This window comes from Anopheles funestus, chromosome 2RL (assembly GCF_943734845.2).
Source record: "Anopheles funestus chromosome 2RL, idAnoFuneDA-416_04, whole genome shotgun sequence".
Taxonomy (NCBI): domain Eukaryota; kingdom Metazoa; phylum Arthropoda; class Insecta; order Diptera; family Culicidae; genus Anopheles; species Anopheles funestus.
The window spans coordinates 34882461-34909987 of record NC_064598.1 but is presented as its reverse complement, the minus strand read 5'-3'; the positions used below and the strand labels follow the sequence as shown (position 1 = coordinate 34909987).

General features: G+C 33.4%; 1 protein-coding gene across 3 annotated transcripts; it reads right to left on the bottom strand.

Moving 5' to 3' along the window:
- Nucleotides 1–4086: 4086 nt before the first annotated feature.
- On the bottom strand, nucleotides 4087–27527 carry LOC125766569 (uncharacterized). 3 transcript variants are annotated; one of them, XM_049432636.1, is made up of 3 exons: nucleotides 27275–27527; nucleotides 25097–25285; nucleotides 4087–4209 (listed from the first exon to the last, which is right to left on the bottom strand). In XM_049432636.1, the coding sequence occupies exons 1-3, from the start codon at nucleotides 27512–27514 to the stop codon at nucleotides 4147–4149; spliced, it is 492 nt and encodes a 163-aa protein (XP_049288593.1). In that variant the 5' UTR covers nucleotides 27515–27527; the 3' UTR covers nucleotides 4087–4146. The 3 variants fall into 3 exon arrangements, with proteins under 3 accessions (XP_049288593.1, XP_049288594.1, XP_049288592.1); XM_049432637.1 differs by lacking the exon at nucleotides 4087–4209 and adding an exon at nucleotides 19798–19934; XM_049432635.1 differs by lacking the exon at nucleotides 4087–4209 and adding an exon at nucleotides 20867–21117.

The following is a 27527-nucleotide window of genomic DNA, read 5'->3' as shown; positions in this document are numbered from 1 at the left end:
CCAGAAGTTATTCGACGAACCAAGTTCCCTACCCTGTTTGAGAAAATGTCAAATTTTCCTCATTTTTGCACCAAGTTTTGCCTATAACTTTTTCGGTATCCAACGGATCGCCAATCTTTAACCTGTGGTCGATAGATGGCACCAATGGCTACATTTTCTTCTTGGACGGCCATGCCCTCAGATGTCTGTACCAGAAGATATTCGAGGAACCAAATTCCATACCATTTTTTGAGCAATATAGCAAAATTAAAAAAATTGATATATTTTAATGCGAATTAGTTGCAATAAGTTTCTTTTCACTCAAATATTGCTTTAAACACAAAAAAGAATAAAAAATCGGAAAAAAATTTAAAACAAAATTTCAACTCAAGAATTTCATAAGGCTTACCCCTTACGTTTTTTTAGAGAAATTTTGCAAAAAAAAATTAAATTGATTTATTTTAATGCCAATCGGTTGAAATAAGTTTCTTTTCCCTCAAGTAATGCTTTAAATTAATAAAAGAGTGAAAAATAATAAAAAATTCGAAAATTTCAAAAAAATGAAAATTGACTAGGGCTCATTTTTGCACCAAGTTTTGCCTATAACTCGGTCGGTATCCAACGGATCGCCAATCTTTAACCTGTGGTCGATAGATGGCACCAATGGCTACATTTTCTTCTTGGACGGCCATGCCCTCAGATGTCTGTGCCAGAAGTTATTCGAGGAACCAAGCTCCCTACCCTGTTTGAGAAAATGTAAAATTTTCCTCATTTTTCAGCATTGTAGCAAAATTGAAAAATGTGGTATATTTTAATGAAAATTTGTTGCAATAAGTTTCTTTTCACTCAAATAATGCTTTAAACACAAAAAAGAATAAAAAATCGGAAAAAATTTAAAAAAAAAATTTCAACTCAAAAATTTCATAAGGCTTACTTACCCCTTACGTTTTTTTAGAGAAATTTTGCAAAAAAAAATTAAATTGATTTATTTTAATGCCAATCGGTTGAAATAAGTTTCTTTTCCCTCAAGTAATGCTTTAAATTAATAAAAGAGTGAAAAATAATAAATAATTCGAAAATTTCAAAAAAATGAAAATTGACTAGGGCTCATTTTTGCACCAAGTTTTGCCTATAACTCGGTCGGTATCCAACGGATCGCCAATCTTTAACCTGTGGTCGATAGATGGCACCAATGGCTACATTTTCTTCTTGGACGGCCATGCCCTCAGATGTCTGTGCCAGAAGATATTCGAGGAACCAAATTCCATACCATTTTTTGAGCAATATAGCAAAATTAAAAAAATTGATATATTTTAATGCGAATTAGTTGCAATAAGTTTCTTTTCACTCAAATAATGCTTTAAACACAAAAAAGAATAAAAAATCGGAAAAAATTTAAAAAAAAATTCAACTCAAAAATTTCATAAGGCTTACCCCTTACGTTTTTTTAGAGAAATTTTGCAAAAAAAAATTAAATTGATTTATTTTAATGCCAATCGGTTGAAATAAGTTTCTTTTCACTCAAGTAATGCTTTAAATTAATAAAAGAGTGAAAAATAATAAATAATTCGAAAATTTCAAAAAAATGAAAATTGACTAGGGCTCATTTTTGCACCAAGTTTTGCCTATAACTCGGTCGGTATCCAACGGATCGCCAATCTTTAACCTGTGGTCGATAGATGGCACCAATGGCTACATTTTCTTCTTGGACGGCCTTGCCCTCAGAAGTCTGTGCCAGAAGTCATTCGACGAACCAAGTTCCCTACCCTGTTTGAGAAAATGTCAAATTTTCCTCATTTTTGCACCAAGTTTTGCCTATAACTCTTTCGGTATCCAACGGATCGCCAATCTTTAACCTGTGGTCGATAGATGGCATCAATGGCTACATTTTCTTCTTGGACGGCCATGCCCTCAGATGTCTGTACCAGAAGATATTCGAGGAACCAAATTCCATACCATTTTTTGAGCAATATAGCAAAATTAAAAAAATTGATATATTTTAATGCGAATTAGTTGCAATAAGTTTCTTTTCACTCAAATAATGCTTTAAACACAAAAATAAATAAAAAATCGGAAAAAATTTAAAAAAAAATTCAACTCAAAAATTTCATAAGGCTTACCCCTTACGTTTTTTTAGAGAAATTTTGCAAAAAAAAATTAAATTGATTTATTTTAATGCCAATCGGTTGAAATAAGTTTCTTTTCCCTCAAGTAATGCTTTAAATTAATAAAAGAGTGAAAAATAATAAATAATTCGAAAATTTCAAAAAAATGAAAATTGACTAGGGCTCATTTTTGCACCAAGTTTTGCCTATAACTCGGTCGGTATCCAACGGATCGCCAATCTTTAACCTGTGGTCGATAGATGGCACCAATGGCTACATTTTCTTCTTGGACGGCCATGCCCTCAGATGTCTGTGCCAGAAGATATTCGAGGAACCAAATTCCATACCATTTTTTGAGCAATATAGCAAAATTAAAAAAATTGATATATTTTAATGCGAATTAGTTGCAATAAGTTTCTTTTCACTCAAATAATGCTTTAAACACAAAAAAGAATAAAAAATCGGAAAAAATTTAAAACAAAATTTCAACTCAAAAATTTCATAAGGCTTACCCCTTACGTTTTTTTTGAGAAATTTTGCAAAAAAAAAAAATTAAATTGATTTATTTTAATGCCAATCGGTTGAAATAAGTTTCTTTTCACTCAAGTAATGCTTTAAATTAATAAAAGAGTGAAAAATAATAAAAAATTCGAAAATTTCAAAAAAATGACAATTGACTAGGGCTCATTTTTGCACCAAGTTTTGCCTATAACTCGGTCGGTATCCAACGGATCGCCAATCTTTAACCTGTGGTCGATAGATGGCACCAATGGCTACATTTTCTTCTTGGACGGCCTTGCCCTCAGAAGTCTGTGCCAGAAGTTATTCGACAAACCAAGTTCCATACCCTGTTTGAGAAAATGTAAAAATTTTCCTCATTTTTGCACCAATTTTTGCCTATAACTCTGTCGGTATCCAACGGATCGCCAATCTTTAACCTGTGGTCGATAGATGGCATCAATGGCTACATTTTCTTCTTGGACGGCCATGCCCTCAGATGTCTATGCCAGAAGATATTCGAGGAACCAAATTCCATACCATTTTTTGAGCAATATAGCAAAATTAAATAAATTGATATATTTTAATGCGAATTAGTTGTAATTAGTTTCTTTTCACTCAAATAATGCTTTAAACACAAAAAAGAATAAAAAATCGGAAAAAAATTTAAAACAAAATTTCAACTCAAAAATTTCATAAGGCTTACTTACCCCTTACGTTTTTTTGAGAAATTTTGCAAAAAAAAATTAAATTGATTTATTTTAATGCCAATCGGTTGAAATAAGTTTCTTTTCCCTCAAGTAATGCTTTAAATTAATAAAAGAGTGAAAAATAATAAATAATTCGAAAATTTCAAAAAAATGAAAATTGACTAGGGCTCATTTTTGCACCAAGTTTTGCCTATAACTCGGTCGGTATCCAACGGATCGCCAATCTTTAACCTGTGGTCGATAGATGGCACCAATGGCTACATTTTCTTCTTGGACGGCCATGCCCTCAGATGTCTGTGCCAGAAGATATTCGAGGAACCAAATTCCATACCATTTTTTGAGCAATATAGCAAAATTAAAAAAATTGATATATTTTAATGCGAATTAGCTGCAATAAGTTTCTTTTCACTCAAATAATGCTTTAAACACAAAAAAGAATAAAAAATCGGAAAAAATTTAAAAAAAAATTCAACTCAAAAATTTCATAAGGCTTACCCCTTACGTTTTTTTAGAGAAATTTTGCAAAAAAAAATTAAATTGATTTATTTTAATGCCAATCGGTTGAAATAAGTTTCTTTTCACTCAAGTAATGCTTTAAATTAATAAAAGAGTGAAAAATAATAAAAAATTCGAAAATTTCAAAAAAATGACAATTGACTAGGGCTCATTTTTGCACCAAGTTTTGCCTATAACTCTGTCGGTATCCAACGGATCGCCAATCTTTAACCTGTGGTCGATAGATGACACCAATGGCTACATTTTCTTCTTGGACGGCCATGCTCTCAGAAGTCTGTGCCAGAAGTTATTCGACGAACCAAGTTCCCTACCCTGTTTGAGAAAATGTCAAATTTTCCTCATTTTTGCACCAAGTTTTGCCTATAACTCTGTCGGTATCCAACGGATCGCCAATCTTTAACCTGTGGTCGATAGATGGCATCAATGGCTACATTTTCTTCTTGGACGGCCATGCCCTCAGATGTCTGTGCCAGAAGATATTCGAGGAACCAAATTCCATACCATTTTTTGAGCAATATAGCAAAATTAAAAAAATTGATATATTTTAATGCGAATTAGTTGCAATAAGTTTCTTTTCACTCAAATAATGCTTTAAACACAAAAATAAATAAAAAATCGGAAAAAATTTAAAAAAAAATTCAACTCAAAAATTTCATAAGGCTTACCCCTTACGTTTTTTTAGAGAAATTTTGCAAAAAAAAATTAAATTGATTTATTTTAATGCCAATCGGTTGAAATAAGTTTCTTTTCCCTCAAGTAATGCTTTAAATTAATAAAAGAGTGAAAAATAATAAATAATTCGAAAATTTCAAAAAAATGAAAATTGACTAGGGCTCATTTTTGCACCAAGTTTTGCCTATAACTCGGTCGGTATCCAACGGATCGCCAATCTTTAACCTGTGGTCGATAGATGGCACCAATGGCTACATTTTCTTCTTGGACGGCCATGCCCTCAGATGTCTGTGCCAGAAGATATTCGAGGAACCAAATTCCATACCATTTTTTGAGCAATATAGCAAAATTAAAAAAATTGATATATTTTAATGCGAATTAGCTGCAATAAGTTTCTTTTCACTCAAATAATGCTTTAAACACAAAAAAGAATAAAAAATCGGAAAAAATTTAAAAAAAAATTCAACTCAAAAATTTCATAAGGCTTACCCCTTACGTTTTTTTAGAGAAATTTTGCAAAAAAAAATTAAATTGATTTATTTTAATGCCAATCGGTTGAAATAAGTTTCTTTTCACTCAAGTAATGCTTTAAATTAATAAAAGAGTGAAAAATAATAAATAATTCGAAAATTTCAAAAAAATGAAAATTGACTAGGGCTCATTTTTGCACCAAGTTTTGCCTATAACTCGGTCGGTATCCAACGGATCGCCAATCTTTAACCTGTGGTCGATAGATGGCACCAATGGCTACATTTTCTTCTTGGACGGCCTTGCCCTCAGAAGTCTGTGCCAGAAGTTATTCGACAAACCAAGTTCCATACCCTGTTTGAGAAAATGTAAAAATTTTCCTCATTTTTGCACCAATTTTTGCCTATAACTCTGTCGGTATCCAACGGATCGCCAATCTTTAACCTGTGGTCGATAGATGGCATCAATGGCTACATTTTCTTCTTGGACGGCCATGCCCTCAGATGTCTATGCCAGAAGATATTCGAGGAACCAAATTCCATACCATTTTTTGAGCAATATAGCAAAATTAAATAAATTGATATATTTTAATGCGAATTAGTTGTAATTAGTTTCTTTTCACTCAAATAATGCTTTAAACACAAAAAAGAATAAAAAATCGGAAAAAAATTTAAAACAAAATTTCAACTCAAAAATTTCATAAGGCTTACTTACCCCTTACGTTTTTTTGAGAAATTTTGCAAAAAAAATTAAATTGATTTATTTTAATGCCAATCGGTTGAAATAAGTTTCTTTTCACTCAAGTAATGCTTTAAATTAATAAAAGAGTGAAAATTAATAAAAAATTCGAAAATTTCAAAAAAATGAAAATTGACTAGGGCTCATTTTTGCACCAAATTTTACCTATAACTCTGTCGGTATCCAACGGATCGCCAATCTTCCGTCTAACCTGTGGTCGATAGATGGCATCAATGGCTACATTTTCTTCTTGGACGGCCTTGCCCTCAGATGTCTGTGCCAGAAGATATTCGAGGAACCAAATTCCATACCCTGTTTGAGAAAATGTAAAATATTCCTCATTTTTGCACCAAATTTTACCTATAACTCGGTCGGTATCCAACGGATCGCCAATCTTTAACCTGTGGTCGATAGATGGCACCAATGGCTACATTTTCTTCTTGGACGGCCATGCTCTCAGATGTCTGTGCCAGAAGTTATTCGACGAACCAAGTTTCCTACCCTGTTTGAGAAAATGTCAAATTTTCCTCATTATTGCACCAAGTTTTGCCTATAACTCTGTCGGTATCCAACGGATCGCCAATCTTTAACCTGTGGTCGATAGATGGCACCAATGGCTACATTTTCTTCTTGGACGGCCATGCTCTCAGAAGTCTGTGCCAGAAGTTATTCGACGAACCAAGTTCCCTACCCTGTTTGAGAAAATGTCAAATTTTCCTCATTTTTGCACCAAGTTTTGCCTATAACTCTTTCGGTATCCAACGGATCGCCAATCTTTAACCTGTGGTCGATAGATGGCACCAATGGCTACATTTTCTTCTTGGACGGCCATGCCCTCAGATGTCTGTACCAGAAGATATTCGAGGAACCAAATTCCATACCATTTTTTGAGCAATATAGCAAAATTAAAAAAATTGATATATTTTAATGCGAATTAGTTGCAATAAGTTTCTTTTCACTCAAATATTGCTTTAAACACAAAAAAGAATAAAAAATCGGAAAAAAATTTAAAACAAAATTTCAACTCAAGAATTTCATAAGGCTTACCCCTTACGTTTTTTTAGAGAAATTTTGCAAAAAAAAATTAAATTGATTTATTTTAATGCCAATCGGTTGAAATAAGTTTCTTTTCCCTCAAGTAATGCTTTAAATTAATAAAAGAGTGAAAAATAATAAATAATTCGAAAATTTCAAAAAAATGAAAATTGACTAGGGCTCATTTTTGCACCAAGTTTTGCCTATAACTCGGTCGGTATCCAACGGATCGCCAATCTTTAACCTGTGGTCGATAGATGGCACCAATGGCTACATTTTCTTCTTGGACGGCCATGCCCTCAGATGTCTGTGCCAGAAGTTATTCGAGGAACCAAGCTCCCTACCCTGTTTGAGAAAATGTAAAATTTTCCTCATTTTTCAGCATTGTAGCAAAATTGAAAAATGTGGTATATTTTAATGAAAATTTGTTGCAATAAGTTTCTTTTCACTCAAATAGTGTTCAAGGAGTTTTCGGAGCGACGCACAAATAATTTTACTACACTTTCTCCGTCCGAGGATCGCCTCGTTAAAATTGCCGGTGCACCACACGCGGTCGCAGATCAACTGGAAGGCATGGCTCAGCCTAACGATCCTAGCACGACTACATTCAGTTCCAGATTAACCCATAATATCAACACCAACACAACAGTCAGCTGCGTTAACCAATTACACACCGCACCATCCAGTGATGACACCTCGAGTTCATCGTCTCCAACACCACCCCAGTTATTGCAATAACAACAACTGTAACCGGCTCCAGTTCATCCGCTGCTCCATCCGCTACCTCATCGATGTCATTTTATTACCAAAACATGCGCAGCATTAGATCTAAGCTCACCGATCTTCGTCTTGCTCTCATCGATTCCTGCTATGACGTCATCATTATTACTGAAACGTGGTTGGATGAATCCATTGCGGCTTCCGAGTTGGTGGATGATAATTTTTATGTGTTTCGATGTGATCGTTCAACCGACACCAGCGCTGCTACCCGTGGGGGTGGCGTCCTAATTGCGTGCAAGTCGAAGTTCATCACAACACACATACCCGTACGTAACTCTTCGCTGGAACTTGTCTGGATTTGTATCCAGCTAAAGGACCTTCGCCTCTTCATCGGTGTTGTATACATCCCCCCGGGAATGAGCAATAAGGGAGGAAAACAGGATAACACAATATTACTCGACTCGCTGTTCAGCTCCATCGATGCGGTTCATCGCCGATTAAAAACTAACGATATCCTGCTGCTTTTTGGTGACTTCAATCAACCAACCATATCCTGGTCTGCGTCTGATGCATTCTACGTTCCCTCCTTCTCTTCCTCATCGTCCTATTTTATTGACGGAATGCATGAATTTAGTCTTAAGCAATTGTCAGGAGTAAAGAACTCCCTTGATAGGCAGCTAGATTTAGTTTTCTGTAACAACACAGCTCTTTCTTCGGTATCGCCCGTCACTTGCGCTCCCTTTCATCTCCGTAAGTTAGATAGCTACCACCCTGCTCTTGAGTTAATGGTCTCCATCCCTTCCTGTTTCCATTCCATCTCCCGTACACCCAACAGATGTCGCGGTTTAAATTTCCGCAGACTGGACTCTGCAAAATTGACAACCCTATTGATTGCCTTTGACTGGTCTTTTTTAGACTCTAATGATTCTGTTGAGTCCATCACTGCGCAATTCGGTAGGATTGTCAATACTGCTCTCCCTTTATGTTGTCCACCCTCCTTCACCCCCCCGTCTCCACCTTGGGCCGATTCCACCCTTCGAGCTCTTCGAAGGGATAGGGGACGCGCACTTCGCCGCCTGCGGCGTTCGCCCTCCCACTTCCACCGCTGTGTCTTCAAATATGCAGCATCGGCCTATCGCATTTACAATCGAGCAAGATATTCCCTCTACCTTAATAGACTCCAAATCCGCTTCCATTCAGATCCCAAATCCTTTTGGACGTTTATAAAACATCGTCGCAATTCCCCATCCCTTCTTCCTGTCATGTCTCTCGGGGATGTCTCTGCTGATAACAGTACCGACGTTTGTGCCCTATTTGCAGAGCATTTCTCCAGCAATTTCTCTACTCCAGCGAATGGCCAGCCTTCACGCTACACACCTAGCTTCCCCATCGCGCATCAGTCTGATCTTGTTGTGTCTGCGCTTATTGATGACGTCGCGGTTCTCAATGCGATTGTCAAGCTAAAATTATCCTTTTCCCCTGGACCTGATGGTATCCCTGCTGTAGTGTTAAAAAAATGTAGTTCTGTGTTTGTCCCTTTACTTGTAAAATTATTCCGTCTTTCCCTTCGTTCGTCTACATTTCCCTCGATATGGAAACAAGCATGGCTTGTCCCTATCTTAAAAAAGGGAAATGCGTCTGTTGTTTCAAATTACCGCGGTGTTGCATTGTTATGTGCAATTGCTAAAGTGTTTGAATCTGTCATACATCAATGTATCCTTAGCTTTTCCCGTAGATTTATTATCCCTCAGCAGCATGGTTTTGTCCCTCATCGTTCTACCTCTTCCAACCTCATGTGCTTTCTGTCGTTTGTCACGTCCCACCTTGAACTGGCCCCTCAAGTGGACACTATTTACACGGATTTTAAATCCGCATTTGACCGTGTTCCGCATGCGTCACTGATTAAGAAACTGTACAGTCTTGGAATCAATGATACAATTGTTTCATGGGTACAGTCCTTTCTCTGTGATCGTGTATACCGTGTCAAATTAAAATCTACCTTATCTGTGTCTTTTTGTTCTGGGGCTGGGGTACCCCAAGGTAGTGTGTTGAGCCCATTACTGTTTGTCCTGTTCATGAACGACGTGATCTCCGTTCTTCCCCATGATTCGTTTCTATGTTATGCCGACGATTTGAAAATTTTTTTCCCGATCTCGTCGGCAGTAGATTGTGCTTCCCTTCAAACCATGCTGGACCGTTTTTCCTCTTGGTGTACACGTAATTCTCTGTCCCTTTGTCCTGATAAGTGTAAAATTATCTCTTTCTCCCGTTCCCGCTCTCCTTTAATATACTCGTATGTCCTCGATCAGGTCCAGGTCTCCCGTGTCGGTGTAATCAAGGACTTGGGTGTTTGGCTTGACTCTAGTCTCACCATGAGACCTCATATCGATTCCGTGGTGTGCAGGGCTTGGAGAACGCTCGGCATCATAAAGCGCATTGCTCGTGATTTTTCTGATCCGTTGTGTCTGAAGGCACTGTACTGCTCGCTGGTTAGGTCGTTGCTGGAGTACTGCTCTGTAGTATGGGCCCCGACTGCTCGGACTCATATTGAGCGCATTGAACGGGTGCAGAGATCCTTCACCAGGTTTGCAGTTCGCAAATTTCTGGGTAGTTCCTCTGCTGCCCTGCCCAATTATGAGTCCAGATGTCGGCTGCTCGGCATCGACTCCCTCGAGAACCGCCGCTATCAGGCCCAAACCTTATTTGTTGCTTCCCTCTTGCTCGATTGCATTGATTCTCCAATGTTGCTTTCCTCGATCCCCCTCTATGTTCCGAACCGTTCCCTCCGTATTCGTCCTCCCTTAATTATCCCCAGACGTCGCACTGCAGCAGGTCGTTCTGACCCATTGTTGCTTGCTCTGCGATCGTTTAACTCCTCTTCCCACTTGTTTGATTTCCACGTCCCTTTATCCTCCTTTCGTAACCGTCTTAGATTTCCCTTTTGACCTCCTCATCTTACTCAATAAGCTACTATTATTTTCATGAATTTCCTGTGTCTGAGTTTTAGTTTTAGTTTAGTTTTAGGTATATATTATGGTTTAAGTCAAATTATTTTAAGTATTCTATGTGTAGCCTTACGGCAGACATAATAATAAATTGAAATTGAAATTGAAATTGAAATTGAAATAATGCTTTAAACACAAAAAAGAATAAAAAATCGGAAAAAATTTAAAAAAAAAATTTCAACTCAAAAATTTCATAAGGCTTACTTACCCCTTACGTTTTTTTAGAGAAATTTTGCAAAAAAAAATTAAATTGATTTATTTTAATGCCAATCGGTTGAAATAAGTTTCTTTTCACTCAAGTAATGCTTTAAATTAATAAAAGAGTGAAAAATAATAAATAATTCGAAAATTTCAAAAAAATGAAAATTGACTAGGGCTCATTTTTGCACCAAGTTTTGCCTATAACTCGGTCGGTATCCAACGGATCGCCAATCTTTAACCTGTGGTCGATAGATGGCACCAATGGCTACATTTTCTTCTTGGACGGCCATGCCCTCAGATGTCTGAGCCAGAAGATATTCGAGGAACCAAATTCCATACCATTTTTTGAGCAATATAGCAAAATTAAAAAAATTGATATATTTTAATGCGAATTAGTTGCAATAAGTTTCTTTTCACTCAAATAATGCTTTAAACACAAAAAAGAATAAAAAATCGGAAAAAATTTAAAAAAAAATTCAACTCAAAAATTTCATAAGGCTTACCCCTTACGTTTTTTTAGAGAAATTTTGCAAAAAAAAATTAAATTGATTTATTTTAATGCCAATCGGTTGAAATAAGTTTCTTTTCACTCAAGTAATGCTTTAAATTAATAAAAGAGTGAAAAATAATAAATAATTCGAAAATTTCAAAAAAATGAAAATTGACTAGGGCTCATTTTTGCACCAAGTTTTGCCTATAACTCGGTCGGTATCCAACGGATCGCCAATCTTTAACCTGTGGTCGATAGATGGCACCAATGGCTACATTTTCTTCTTGGACGGCCTTGCCCTCAGAAGTCTGTGCCAGAAGTCATTCGACGAACCAAGTTCCCTACCCTGTTTGAGAAAATGTCAAATTTTCCTCATTTTTGCACCAAGTTTTGCCTATAACTCTTTCGGTATCCAACGGATCGCCAATCTTTAACCTGTGGTCGATAGATGGCATCAATGGCTACATTTTCTTCTTGGACGGCCATGCCCTCAGATGTCTGTACCAGAAGATATTCGAGGAACCAAATTCCATACCATTTTTTGAGCAATATAGCAAAATTAAAAAAATTGATATATTTTAATGCGAATTAGTTGCAATAAGTTTCTTTTCACTCAAATAATGCTTTAAACACAAAAAAGAATAAAAAATCGGAAAAAATTTAAAACAAAATTTCAACTCAAAAATTTCATAAGGCTTACCCCTTACGTTTTTTTTGAGAAATTTTGCAAAAAAAAAAAATTAAATTGATTTATTTTAATGCCAATCGGTTGAAATAAGTTTCTTTTCACTCAAGTAATGCTTTAAATTAATAAAAGAGTGAAAAATAATAAAAAATTCGAAAATTTCAAAAAAATGACAATTGACTAGGGCTCATTTTTGCACCAAGTTTTGCCTATAACTCGGTCGGTATCCAACGGATCGCCAATCTTTAACCTGTGGTCGATAGATGGCACCAATGGCTACATTTTCTTCTTGGACGGCCTTGCCCTCAGAAGTCTGTGCCAGAAGTTATTCGACAAACCAAGTTCCATACCCTGTTTGAGAAAATGTAAAAATTTTCCTCATTTTTGCACCAATTTTTGCCTATAACTCTGTCGGTATCCAACGGATCGCCAATCTTTAACCTGTGGTCGATAGATGGCATCAATGGCTACATTTTCTTCTTGGACGGCCATGCCCTCAGATGTCTATGCCAGAAGATATTCGAGGAACCAAATTCCATACCATTTTTTGAGCAATATAGCAAAATTAAATAAATTGATATATTTTAATGCGAATTAGTTGTAATTAGTTTCTTTTCACTCAAATAATGCTTTAAACACAAAAAAGAATAAAAAATCGGAAAAAAATTTAAAACAAAATTTCAACTCAAAAATTTCATAAGGCTTACTTACCCCTTACGTTTTTTTGAGAAATTTTGCAAAAAAAAATTAAATTGATTTATTTTAATGCCAATCGGTTGAAATAAGTTTCTTTTCACTCAAGTAATGCTTTAAATTAATAAAAGAGTGAAAAATAATAAAAAATTCGAAAATTTCAAAAAAATGAAAATTGACTAGGGCTCATTTTTGCACCAAATTTTACCTATAACTCTGTCGGTATCCAACGGATCGCCAATCTTCCGTCTAACCTGTGGTCGATAGATGGCATCAATGGCTACATTTTCTTCTTGGACGGCCTTGCCCTCAGATGTCTGTGCCAGAAGATATTCGAGGAACCAAATTCCATACCATTTTTTGAGCAATATAGCAAAATTAAAAAAATTGATATATTTTAATGCGAATTAGTTGCAATAAGTTTCTTTTCACTCAAATATTGCTTTAAACACAAAAAAGAATAAAAAATCGGAAAAAAATTTAAAACAAAATTTCAACTCAAGAATTTCATAAGGCTTACCCCTTACGTTTTTTTAGAGAAATTTTGCAAAAAAAAATTAAATTGATTTATTTTAATGCCAATCGGTTGAAATAAGTTTCTTTTCACTCAAGTAATGCTTTAAATTAATAAAAGAGTGAAAAATAATAAATAATTCGAAAATTTCAAAAAAATGAAAATTGACTAGGGCTCATTTTTGCACCAAGTTTTGCCTATAACTCGGTCGGTATCCAACGGATCGCCAATCTTTAACCTGTGGTCGATAGATGGCACCAATGGCTACATTTTCTTCTTGGACGGCCATGCTCTCAGAAGTCTGTGCCAGAAGTTATTCGACGAACCAAGTTCCCTACCCTGTTTGAGAAAATGTCAAATTTTCCTCATTTTTGCACCAAGTTTTGCCTATAACTCTTTCGGTATCCAACGGATCGCCAATCTTTAACCTGTGGTCGATAGATGGCATCAATGGCTACATTTTCTTCTTGGACGGCCATGCCCTCAGATGTCTGTACCAGAAGATATTCGAGGAACCAAATTCCATACCATTTTTTGAGCAATATAGCAAAATTAAAAAAAATTGATATATTTTAATGCGAATTAGTTGCAATAAGTTTCTTTTCACTCAAATAATGCTTTAAACACAAAAATAAATAAAAAGTCGGAAAAAATTTAAAAAAAAATTCAACTCAAAAATTTCATAAGGCTTACCCCTTACGTTTTTTTAGAGAAATTTTGCAAAAAAAAATTAAATTGATTTATTTTAATGCCAATCGGTTGAAATAAGTTTCTTTTCACTCAAGTAATGCTTTAAATCAATAAAAGAGTGAAAAATAATAAAAAATTCGAAAATTTCAAAAAAATGAAAATTGACTAGGGCTCATTTTTGCACCAAGTTTTGCCTATAACTCGGTCGGTATCCAACGGATCGCCAATCTTTAACCTGTGGTCGATAGATGGCACCAATGGCTACATTTTCTTCTTGGACGGCCATGCCCTCAGATGTCTGTGCCAGAAGATATTCGAATAACCAAATTCCATACCATTTTTTGAGCAATATAGCAAAATTAAAAAAATTGATATATTTTAATGCGAATTAGTTGCAATAAGTTTCTTTTCACTCAAATAATGCTTTAAACACAAAAAAGAATAAAAAATCGGAAAATAATTTAAAACGAAATTTCAACTCAAAAATTTCATAAGGCTTACCCCTTACGTTTTTTTGAGAAATTTTGCAAAAAAAAAAAATTAAATTGATTTATTTTAATGCCAATCGGTTGAAATAAGTTTCTTTTCACTCAAGTAATGCTTTAAATTAATAAAAGAGTGAAAAATAATAAAAAATTCGAAAATTTCAAAAAAATGAAAATTGACTAGGGCTCATTTTTGCACCAAATTTTACCTATAACTCTGTCGGTATCCAACGGATCGCCAATCTTCCGTCTAACCTGTGGTCGATAGATGGCATCAATGGCTACATTTTCTTCTTGGACGGCCTTGCCCTCAGATGTCTGTGCCAGAAGATATTCGAGGAACCAAATTCCATACCATTTTTTGAGCAATATAGCAAAATTAAAAAAATTGATATATTTTAATGCGAATTAGTTGCAATAAGTTTCTTTTCACTCAAATATTGCTTTAAACACAAAAAAGAATAAAAAATCGGAAAAAAATTTAAAACAAAATTTCAACTCAAGAATTTCATAAGGCTTACCCCTTACGTTTTTTTAGAGAAATTTTGCAAAAAAAAATTAAATTGATTTATTTTAATGCCAATCGGTTGAAATAAGTTTCTTTTCACTCAAGTAATGCTTTAAATTAATAAAAGAGTGAAAAATAATAAAAAATTCGAAAATTTCAAAAAAATGAAAATTGACTAGGGCTCATTTTTGCACCAAGTTTTGCCTATAACTCGGTCGGTATCCAACGGATCGCCAATCTTTAACCTGTGGTCGATAGATGGCACCAATGGCTACATTTTCTTCTTGGACGGCCATGCCCTCAGATGTCTGTGCCAGAAGATATTCGAATAACCAAATTCCATACCATTTTTTGAGCAATATAGCAAAATTAAAAAAATTGATATATTTTAATGCGAATTAGTTGCAATAAGTTTCTTTTCACTCAAATAATGCTTTAAACACAAAAAAGAATAAAAAATCGGAAAATAATTTAAAACGAAATTTCAACTCAAAAATTTCATAAGGCTTACCCCTTACGTTTTTTTGAGAAATTTTGCAAAAAAAAAAAATTAAATTGATTTATTTTAATGCCAATCGGTTGAAATAAGTTTCTTTTCACTCAAGTAATGCTTTAAATTAATAAAAGAGTGAAAAATAATAAAAAATTCGAAAATTTCAAAAAAATGAAAATTGACTAGGGCTCATTTTTGCACCAAATTTTACCTATAACTCTGTCGGTATCCAACGGATCGCCAATCTTCCGTCTAACCTGTGGTCGATAGATGGCATCAATGGCTACATTTTCTTCTTGGACGGCCTTGCCCTCAGATGTCTGTGCCAGAAGATATTCGAGGAACCAAATTCCATACCATTTTTTGAGCAATATAGCAAAATTAAAAAAATTGATATATTTTAATGCGAATTAGTTGCAATAAGTTTCTTTTCACTCAAATATTGCTTTAAACACAAAAAAGAATAAAAAATCGGAAAAAAATTTAAAACAAAATTTCAACTCAAGAATTTCATAAGGCTTACCCCTTACGTTTTTTTAGAGAAATTTTGCAAAAAAAAATTAAATTGATTTATTTTAATGCCAATCGGTTGAAATAAGTTTCTTTTCACTCAAGTAATGCTTTAAATTAATAAAAGAGTGAAAAATAATAAAAAATTCGAAAATTTCAAAAAAATGAAAATTGACTAGGGCTCATTTTTGCACCAAGTTTTGCCTATAACTCGGTCGGTATCCAACGGATCGCCAATCTTTAACCTGTGGTCGATAGATGGCACCAATGGCTACATTTTCTTCTTGGACGGCCATGCCCTCAGATGTCTGTGCCAGAAGTTATTCGAGGAACCAAGCTCCCTACCCTGTTTGAGAAAATGTAAAATTTTCCTCATTTTTCAGCATTGTAGCAAAATTGAAAAATGTGGTATATTTTAATGAAAATTTGTTGCAATAAGTTTCTTTTCACTCAAATAATGCTTTAAACACAAAAAAGAATAAAAAATCGGAAAAAATTTAAAAAAAAAATTTCAACTCAAAAATTTCATAAGGCTTACTTACCCCTTACGTTTTTTTAGAGTAATTTTGCAAAAAAAAATTAAATTGATTTATTTTAATGCCAATCGGTTGAAATAAGTTTCTTTTCACTCAAGTAATGCTTTAAATTAATAAAAGAGTGAAAAATAATAAATAATTCGAAAATTTCAAAAAAATGAAAATTGACTAGGGCTCATTTTTGCACCAAGTTTTGCCTATAACTCGGTCGGTATCCAACGGATCGCCAATCTTTAACCTGTGGTCGATAGATGGCACCAATGGCTACATTTTCTTCTTGGACGGCCATGCCCTCAGATGTCTGTGCCAGAAGATATTCGAGGAACCAAATTCCATACCATTTTTTGAGCAATATAGCAAAATTAAAAAAATTGATATATTTTAATGCGAATTAGTTGCAATAAGTTTCTTTTCACTCAAATAATGCTTTAAACACAAAAATAAATAAAAAATCGGAAAAAATTTAAAAAAAAATTCAACTCAAAAATTTCATAAGGCTTACCCCTTACGTTTTTTTAGAGAAATTTTGCAAAAAAAAATTAAATTGATTTATTTTAATGCCAAACGGTTGAAATAAGTTTCTTTTCACTCAAGTAATGCTTTAAATTAATAAAAGAGTGAAAAATAATAAATAATTCGAAAATTTCAAAAAAATGAAAATTGACTAGGGCTCATTTTTGCACCAAGTTTTGCCTATAACTCGGTCGGTATCCAACGGATCGCCAATCTTTAACCTGTGGTCGATAGATGGCACCAATGGCTACATTTTCTTCTTGGACGGCCATGCTCTCAGAAGTCTGTGCCAGAAGTTATTCGACGAACCAAGTTCCCTACCCTGTTTGAGAAAATGTCAAATTTTCCTCATTTTTGCACCAAGTTTTGCCTATAACTCTTTCGGTATCCAACGGATCGCCAATCTTTAACCTGTGGTCGATAGATGGCATCAATGGCTACATTTTCTTCTTGGACGGCCATGCCCTCAGATGTCTGTACCAGAAGATATTCGAGGAACCAAATTCCATACCATTTTTTGAGCAATATAGCAAAATTAAAAAAATTGATATATTTTAATGCGAATTAGTTGCAATAAGTTTCTTTTCACTCAAATAATGCTTTAAACACAAAAATAAATAAAAAGTCGGAAAAAATTTAAAAAAAAATTCAACTCAAAAATTTCATAAGGCTTACCCCTTACGTTTTTTTAGAGAAATTTTGCAAAAAAAAATTAAATTGATTTATTTTAATGCCAATCGGTTGAAATAAGTTTCTTTTCACTCAAGTAATGCTTTAAATCAATAAAAGAGTGAAAAATAATAAAAAATTCGAAAATTTCAAAAAAATGAAAATTGACTAGGGCTCATTTTTGCACCAAGTTTTGCCTATAACTCGGTCGGTATCCAACGGATCGCCAATCTTTAACCTGTGGTCGATAGATGGCACCAATGGCTACATTTTCTTCTTGGACGGCCATGCCCTCAGATGTCTGTGCCAGAAGATATTCGAATAACCAAATTCCATACCATTTTTTGAGCAATATAGCAAAATTAAAAAAATTGATATATTTTAATGCGAATTAGTTGCAATAAGTTTCTTTTCACTCAAATAATGCTTTAAACACAAAAAAGAATAAAAAATCGGAAAATAATTTAAAACGAAATTTCAACTCAAAAATTTCATAAGGCTTACCCCTTACGTTTTTTTGAGAAATTTTGCAAAAAAAAAAAATTAAATTGATTTATTTTAATGCCAATCGGTTGAAATAAGTTTCTTTTCACTCAAGTAATGCTTTAAATTAATAAAAGAGTGAAAAATAATAAAAAATTCGAAAATTTCAAAAATATGAAAATTTACTAGGGCTCATTTTTGCACCAAGTTTTGCCTATAACTCGGTCGGTATCCAACGGATCGCCAATCTTTAACCTGTGGTCGATAGATGGCATCAATGGCTACATTTTCTTCTTGGACGGTCATGCCCTCAGATGTCTGTGCCAGAAGATATTCGAATAACCAAATTCCATACCATTTTTTGAGCAATATAGCAAAATTAAAAAAATTGATATATTTTAATGCGAATTAGTTGCAATAAGTTTCTTTTCACTCAAATAATGCTTTAAACACAAAAAAGAATAAAAAATCGGAAAAAAATTTAAAACGAAATTTCAACTCAAAAATTTCATAAGGCTTACCCCTTACGTTTTTTTTGAGAAATTTTGCAAAAAAAATTAAATTGATTTATTTTAATGCCAATCGGTTGAAATAAGTTTCTTTTCACTCAAGTAATGCTTTAAATTAATAAAAGAGTGAAAAATAATAAAAAATTCGAAAATTTCAAAAAAATGACAATTGACTAGGGCTCATTTTTGCACCAAGTTTTGCCTATAACTCGGTCGGTATCCAACGGATCGCCAATCTTTAACCTGTGGTCGATAGATGGCACCAATGGCTACATTTTCTTCTTGGACGGCCTTGCCCTCAGAAGTCTGTGCCAGAAGTTATTCGACAAACCAAGTTCCATACCCTGTTTGAGAAAATGTAAAATTTTTCCTCATTTTTGCACCAATTTTTGCCTATAACTCTGTCGGTATCCAACGGATCGCCAATCTTTAACCTGTGGTCGATAGATGGCATCAATGGCTACATTTTCTTCTTGGACGGCCATGCCCTCAGATGTCTATGCCAGAAGATATTCGAGGAACCAAATTCCATACCATTTTTTGAGCAATATAGCAAAATTAAATAAATTGATATATTTTAATGCGAATTAGTTGTAATAAGTTTCTTTTCACTCAAATATTGCTTTTAACACCAAAATGAATAAAAAATCGGAAAAAAATTTAAAACAAAATTTCAACTCAAAAATTTCATAAGGCTTACTTACCCCTTACGTTTTTTTGAGAAATTTTGCAAAAAAAATTAAATTGATTTATTTTAATGCCAATCGGTTGAAATAAGTTTCTTTTCACTCAAGTAATGCTTTAAATTAATAAAAGAGTGAAAAATAATAAAAAATTCGAAAATTTCAAAAAAATGAAAATTGACTAGGGCTCATTTTTGCACCAAATTTTACCTATAACTCTGTCGGTATCCAACGGATCGCCAATCTTCCGTCTAACCTGTGGTCGATAGATGGCATCAATGGCTACATTTTCTTCTTGGACGGCCTTGCCCTCAGATGTCTGTGCCAGAAGATATTCGAGGAACCAAGTTCCATACCCTGTTTGAGAAAATGTAAAATAATCCTCATTTTTGCACCAAATTTTACCTATAACTCTTTCGGTATCCAACGGATCGCCAATCTTTAATCTGTGGTCGATAGATGGCACCAATGGCTACATTTTCTTCTTGGACGGCCATGCTCTCAGATGTCTGTGCCAGAAGTTATTCGACGAACCAAGTTCCCTACCCTGTTTGAGAAAATGTCAAATTTTCCTCATTATTGCACCAAGTTTTGCCTATAACTCTGTCGGTATCCAACGGATCGCCAATCTTTAACCTGTGGTCGATAGATGGCACCAATGGCTACATTTTCTTCTTGGTCGGCCATGCTCTCAGATGTCTGTGCCAGAAGTTATTCGACGAACCAAGTTCCCTACCCTGTTTGAGAAAATGTCAAATTTTCCTCATTTTTGCACCAAGTTTTGCCTATAACTCTGTCGGTATCCAACGGATCGCCAATCTTTAACCTGTGGTCGATAGATGGCATCAATGGCTACATTTTCTTCTTGGACGGCCATGCCCTCATATGTCTGTGCCAGAAGATATTCGAGGAACCAAATTCCATACCATTTTTTTGAGCAATATAGCAAAATTAAAAAAATTGATATATTTTAATGCGAATTAGTTGCAATAAGTTTCTTTTCACTCAAATAATGCTTTAAACACAAAAATAAATAAAAAGTCGGAAAAAATTTAAAAAAAAATTCAACTCAAAAATTTCATAAGGCTTACCCCTTACGTTTTTTTTGAGAAATTTTGCAAAAAAAAATTAAATTGATTTATTTTAATGCCAATCGGTTGAAATAAGTTTCTTTTCACTCAAGTAATGCTTTAAATCAATAAAAGAGTGAAAAATAATAAAAAATTCGAAAATTTCAAAAAAATGAAAATTGACTAGGGCTCATTTTTGCACCAAGTTTTGCCTATAACTCGGTCGGTATCCAACGGATCGCCAATCTTTAACCTGTGGTCGATAGATGGCACCAATGGCTACATTTTCTTCTTGGACGGCCATGCCCTCAGATGTCTGTGCCAGAAGATATTCGAATAACCAAATTCCATACCATTTTTTGAGCAATATAGCAAAATTAAAAAAATTGATATATTTTAATGCGAATTAGTTGCAATAAGTTTCTTTTCACTCAAATAATGCTTTAAACATAAAAAAGAATAAAAAATCGGAAAATAATTTAAAACGAAATTTCAACTCAAAAATTTCATAAGGCTTACCCCTTACGTTTTTTTGAGAAATTTTGCAAAAAAAAATAAATTGATTTATTTTAATGCCAATCGGTTGAAATAAGTTTCTTTTCACTCAAGTAATGCTTTAAATTAATAAAAGAGTGAAAAATAATAAAAAAATCGATAATTTCAAAAAAATGACAATTGACTAGGGCTCATTTTTGCACCAAGTTTTGCCTATAACTCGGTCGGTATCCAACGGATCGCCAATCTTTAACCTGTGGTCGATAGATGGCACCAATGGCTACATTTTCTTCTTGGACGGCCATGCTCTCAGATGTCTGTGCCAGAAGTTATTCGACGAACCAAGTTCCCTACCCTGTTTGAGAAAATGTAAAATTTTCCTCATTTTTGCACCAAGTTTTGCCTATAACTCTGTCGGTATCCAACGGATCGCCAATCTTTAACCTGTGGTCGATAGATGGCATCAATGGCTACATTTTCTTCTTGGACGGCCATGCCCTTAGATGTCTGTGCCAGAAGATATTCGAGGAACCAAATTCCATACCATTTTTTGAGCAATATAGCAAAATTAAATAAATTGATATATTTTAATGCGAATTTGTTGCAATAAGTTTCTTTTCACTCAAATATTGCTTTAAACACAAAAAAGAATAAAAAATCGGAAAAAAATTTAAAAAAAAATTTTAACTCAAAAATTTCATAAGGCTTACCCCTTACGTTTTTTTTGAGAAATTTTGCAAAAAAAATTAAATTGATTTATTTTAATGCCAATCGGTTGAAATAAGTTTCTTTTCACTCAAGTAATGCTTTAAATTAATAAAAGAGTGAAAAATAATAAAAAATTCGAAAATTTCAAAAAAATTAAAAATTGACTAGGGCTCATTTTTGCACCAAATTTTACCTATAACTCGGTCGGTATCCAACGGATCGCCAATCTTTAACCTGTGGTCGATAGATGGCATCAATGGCTACATTTTCTTCTTGGACGGCCATGCCCTCAGATGTCTGTGCCAGAAGATATTCGAGGAACCAAATTCCATACCATTTTTTGAGCAATATAGCAAAATTTAAAAAATTGATATATTTTAATGCGAATTAGTTGCAATAAGTTTCTTTTCACTCAAATAATGCTTTAAACACAAAAAGAATAAAAAATCGGAAAAAAATTTAAAACAAAATTTCAACTCAAAAATTTCATAAGGCATACCCCTTACGTTTGTTTTTGAGAAATTTAGCAAAAAAAATTAAATTGATTTATTTTAATGCCAATCGGTTGAAATAAGTTTCTTTTCACTCAAGTAATGCTTTAAATTAATAAAAGAGTGAAAAATAATAAAAAAATCGAAAATTTCAAAAAATGAAAATTGACTAGGGTTCATTTTTGCACCAAATTTTACCTATAACTCGGTCGGTATCCAACGGATCGCCAATCGTTAACCTGTGGTCGATAGATGGCATCAATGGCTACATTTTCTTCTTGGACGGCCATGCCCTCAGATGTCTGTGCCAGAAGATATTCGAGGAACCAAATTCCATACTATTTTTTGAGCAATATAGCAAAAATAAAAAAATTGATATATTTTAATGCGAATTAGTTGCAATAAGTTTCTATTCACTCAAATAATGCTTTAAGCACAAAAAAGAATAAAAAATCGGAAAAAAATTTAAAAAAATTTCAACTCAAAAATTTCATAAGGCATACCCCTTACGTTTTTTTTTGCGAAATTTTGCAAAAAAAATTAAATTGATTTATTTTAATGCCAATCGGTTGAATTAAGTTTCTTTTCACTCAAGTAATGCTTTAAATTAATAAAAGAGTGAAAAATAATAAACAATTCGAAAATTTCAAAAAAATGAAAATTGACTAGGGCTCACTTTTGCACCAAATTTTACCTATAACTCGGTCGGTATCCAACGGATCGCCAATCTTTAACCTGTGGTCGATAGATGGCATCAATGGCTACATTTTCTTCTTGGACGGCCATGCCCTCACATGTCTGTGCCAGAAGATATTCGAGGAACCAAATTCCATACCATTTTTTGAGCAATATAGAAAAATTTAAAAAATTGATATATTTTAATGCGAATTAGTTGCAATAAGTTTCTTTTCACTCAAATAATGCTTTAAACACAAAAAGGAATAAAAAATCGGAAAAAAATTTAAAAAAAAATTTCAACTCAAAAATTTCATAAGGCTTACCCCTTACGTTTTTTTGAGAAATTTTGCAAAAAAAAATAAATTGATTTATTTTAATGCCAATCGGTTGAAATAAGTTTCTTTTCACTCAAGTAATGCTTTAAATTAATAAAAGAGTGAAAAATAATAAAAAATTCGAAAATTTCAAAAAAATTAAAAATTGACTAGGGCTCATTTTTGCACCAAATTTTACCTATAACTCGGTCGGTATCCAACGGATCGCCAATCTTTAACCTGTGGTCGATAGATGGCATCAATGGCTACATTTTCTTCTTGGACGGCCATGCCCTCAGATGTCTGTGCCAGAAGATATTCGAGGAACCAAATTCCATACCATTTTTTGAGCAATATAGCAAAATTAAAAAAATTGATATATTTTAATGCGGATCAGTTGCAATAAGTTTCTTTTCACTCAAATAATGCTTTAAACACAAAAAAGAATAAAAAATCGGAAAAAAATTTAAAAAAAAATTTCAACTCAAAAATTTCATAAGGCTTACCCCTTACGTTTTTTTTGAGAAATTTTGCAAAAACAATTAAATTGATTTATTTTAATGCCAATCGGTTGAAATAAGTTTCTTTTCACTCAAGTAATGCTTTAAATTAATAAAAGAGTGAAAAATAATAAACAATTCGAAAATTTCAAAAAAATGAAAATTGACTAGGGCTCATTTTTGCACCAAATTTTACCTATAACTCGGTCGGTACCCAACGGATCGCCAATCTTTAACCTGTGGTCGATAGATGGCATCAATGGCTACATTTTCTTCTTGGACGGCCATGCCCTCAGATGTCTGTGCCAGAAGATATTCGAGGAACCAAATTCCATACCATTTTTTGAGCAATATAGCAAAATTAAAAAAATTGATATATTTTAATGCGAATTAGTTGCAATAAGTTTCTTTTCACTCAAATAATGCTTTAAGCACAAAAAAGAATACAAAATCGAAAAAAAATTAAAAAAAAATTTCAACTCAAAAATTTCATAAGGCTTACCCCTTACGTTTTTTTTTGAGAAATTTTGCAAAAAAAATTAAATTGATTTATTTTAATGCCAATCGGTTGAAATAAGTTTCTTTTCACTCAAGTAATGCTTTAAATTAATAAAAGAGAGAAAAATAATAAAAAATTCGAAAATTTCAAAAAAATGAAAATTGACTAGGGCTCATTTTTGCACCAAATTTTTCCTATAACTCGGTCGGTACCCAACGGATCGCCAATCTTTAACCTGTGGTCGATAGATGGCATCAATGGCTACATTTTCTTCTTGGTCGGCCATGCCCTCAGATGTCTGTGCCAGAAGATATTCGAGGAACCAAATTCCATACCATTTTTTGAGCAATATAGCAAAATTAAAAAAATTGATATATTTTAATGCGAATTAGTTGCAATAAGTTTCTTTTCACTCAAATAATGCTTTAAGCACAAAAAAGAATACAAAATCGAAAAAAAATTTAAAAAAAAAATTTCAACTCAAAAATTTCATAAGGCTTACCCCTTACGTTTTTTTTTGAGAAATTTTGCAAAAAAAATTAAATTGATTTATTTTAATGCCAATCGGTTGAAATAAGTTTCTTTTCACTCAAGTAATGCTTTAAATTAATAAAAGAGTGAAAAATAATAAAAAATTCGAAAATTTCAAAAAAATGAAAATTGACTAGGGCTCATTTTTGCACCATATTTTAGCTATAACTCGGTCGGTACCCAACGGATCGCCAATCTTTAACCTGTGGTCGATAGATGGCATCAATGGCTACATTTTCTTCTTGGTCGGCCATGCCCTCAGATGTCTGAGCCAGAAGATATTCGAGGAACCAAATTCCATACCATTTTTTGAGCAATATAGCAAAATTAAAAAAATTGATATATTTTAATGCGAATTAGTTGCAATAAGTTTCTTTTCACTCAAATAATGCTTTAAGCACAAAAAAGAATACAAAATCGAAAAAAAATTTAAAAAAAAAATTTCAACTCAAAAATTTCATAAGGCTTACCCCTTACGTTTTTTTTTGAGAAATTTTGCAAAAAAAATTAAATTGATTTATTTTAATGCCAATCGGTTGAAATAAGTTTCTTTTCACTCAAGTAATGCTTTAAATTAATAAAAGAGTGAAAAATAATAAAAAATTCGAAAATTTCAAAAAAATGAAAATTGACTAGGGCTCATTTTTGCACCAAATTTTACCTATAACTCGGTCGGTATCCAACGGATCGCCAATCTTTAACCTGTGGTCGATAGATGGCATCAATGGCTACATTTTCTTCTTGGACGGCCATGCCCTCAGATGTCTGTGCCAGAAGATATTCGAGGAACCAAGTTCCATACCCTGTTTGAGAAAATGTAAAATTTTCCTCATTTTTGCACCAAGTTTTCCTATAACTCTGTCGGTATCCAACGGATCGCCAATCTTTAACCTGTGGTCGATAGATGGCATCAATGGCTACATTTTCTTCTTGGACGGCCATGCCCTCAGATGTCTGTGCCAGAAGATATTCGAGGAACCAAATTCCATACCATTTTTTGAGCAATATAGCAAAATTAAAAAAATTGATATATTTTTATGCGGATTAGTTGCAATAAGTTTCTTTTCACTCAAATAATGCTTTAAACACAAAAAAGAATAAAAAATCGGAAAAAAATTTAAAAAAAATTTCAACTCAAAAATTTCATAAGGCTTACCCCTTACGTTTTTTTTGAGAAATTTTGCAAAAAAAATTAAATTGATTTATTTTAATGCCAATCGGTTGAAATAAGTTTCTTTTCACTCAAGTAATGCTTTAAATTAATAAAAGAGTGAAAAATAATAAAAAATTCGAAAATTTCAAAAAATTGAAAATTGACTAGGGCTCATTTTTGCACCAAGTTTTGCCTATAACTCGGTCGGTATCCAACGGATCGCCAATCTTTAACCTGTGGTCGATAGATGGCACCAATGGCTACATTTTCTTCTTGGACGGCCATGCCCTCAGATGTCTGTGCCAGAAGATATTCGAGGAACCAAATTCCATACCATTTTTTGAGCAATATAGCAAAATTTAAAAAATTGATATATTTTAATGCGAATTAGTTGCAATAAGTTTCTTTTCACTCAAATAATGCTTTAAACACAAAAAAGAATACAAAATCGGAAAAAAATTTAAAAAAAAATTTCAACTCAAAAATTTCATAAGGCTTACCCCTTACGTTTTTTTTGAGAAATTTTGCAAAAAAAATTAAATTGATTTATTTTAATGCCAATCGGTTGAAATAAGTTTCTTTTCACTCAAGTAATGCTTTAAATTAATAAAAGAGTGAAAAATTATAAACAATTCAAAAATTTCAAAAAAATGAAAATTGACTAGGGCTCACTTTTGCACCAAATTTTACCTATAACTCGGTCGGTATCCAACGGATCGCCAATCTTTAACCTGTGGTCGGTAGATGGCATCAATGGCTACATTTTCTTCTTGGACGGCCATGCCCTCAGATGTCTGTGCCAGAAGATATTCGAGGAACCAAATTCCATACCATTTTTTGAGCAATATAGCAAAATTTAAAAAATTGATATATTTTAATGCGAATTAGTTGCAATAAGTTTCTTTTCACTCAAATAATGCTTTAAACACAAAAAAGAATACAAAATCGGAAAAAAATTTAAAAAAAAATTTCAACTCAAAAATTTCATAAGGCTTACCCCTTACGTTTTTTTTGAGAAATTTTGCAAAAACAATTAAATTGATTTATTTTAATGCCAATCGGTTGAAATAAGTTTCTTTTCACTCAAGTAATGCTTTAAATTAATAAAAGAGTGAAAAATAATAAAAAATTCGAAAATTTCAAAAAAATGAAAATTGACTAGGGCTCATTTTTGCACCAAATTTTACCTATAACTCGGTCGGTACCCAACGGATCGCCAATCTTTAACCTGTGGTCGATAGATGGCATCAATGGCTACATTTTCTTCTTGGTCGGCCATGCCCTCAGATGTCTGTGCCAGAAGATATTCGAGGAACCAAATTCCATACCATTTTTTGAGCAATATAGCAAAATTAAAAAAATTGATATATTTTAATGCGAATTAGTTGCAATAAGTTTCTTTTCACTCAAATAATGCTTTAAGCACAAAAAAGAATACAAAATCGAAAAAAAATTTAAAAAAAAAATTTCAACTCAAAAATTTCATAAGGCTTACCCCTTACGTTTTTTTTTGAGAAATTTTGCAAAAAAAATTAAATTGATTTATTTTAATGCCAATCGGTTGAAATAAGTTTCTTTTCACTCAAGTAATGCTTTAAATTAATAAAAGAGTGAAAAATAATAAAAAATTCGAAAATTTCAAAAAAATGAAAATTGACTAGGGCTCATTTTTGCACCATATTTTAGCTATAACTCGGTCGGTATCCAACGGATCGCCAATCTTTAACCTGTGGTCGATAGATGGCATCAATGGCTACATTTTCTTCTTGGACGGCCATGCCCTCAGATGTCTGTGCCAGAAGATATTCGAGGAACCAAGTTCCATACCCTGTTTGAGAAAATGTAAAATTTTCCTCATTTTTGCACCAAGTTTTCCTATAACTCTGTCGGTATCCAACGGATCGCCAATCTTTAACCTGTGGTCGATAGATGGCATCAATGGCTACATTTTCTTCTTGGACGGCCATGCCCTCAGATGTC

Excerpts from the sequence above, each read along its gene's own strand:
- LOC125766569 (XM_049432636.1), bottom strand. The coding sequence starts at position 27,514 with ATGGCCGTCCAAGAAGAAAATGTAGCCATTGATGCCATCTATCGACCA. Across the intron at positions 25,286-27,274 it reads ATGCCATCTATCGACCACAG|GTTAAAGATTGGCGATCCGT; the intron begins GTTAAAGATTGG and ends TATCGACCACAG. Across the intron at positions 4,210-25,096 it reads ATGCCATCTATCGACCACAG|GTTAAAGATTGGCGATCCGT; the intron begins GTTAAAGATTGG and ends TATCGACCACAG.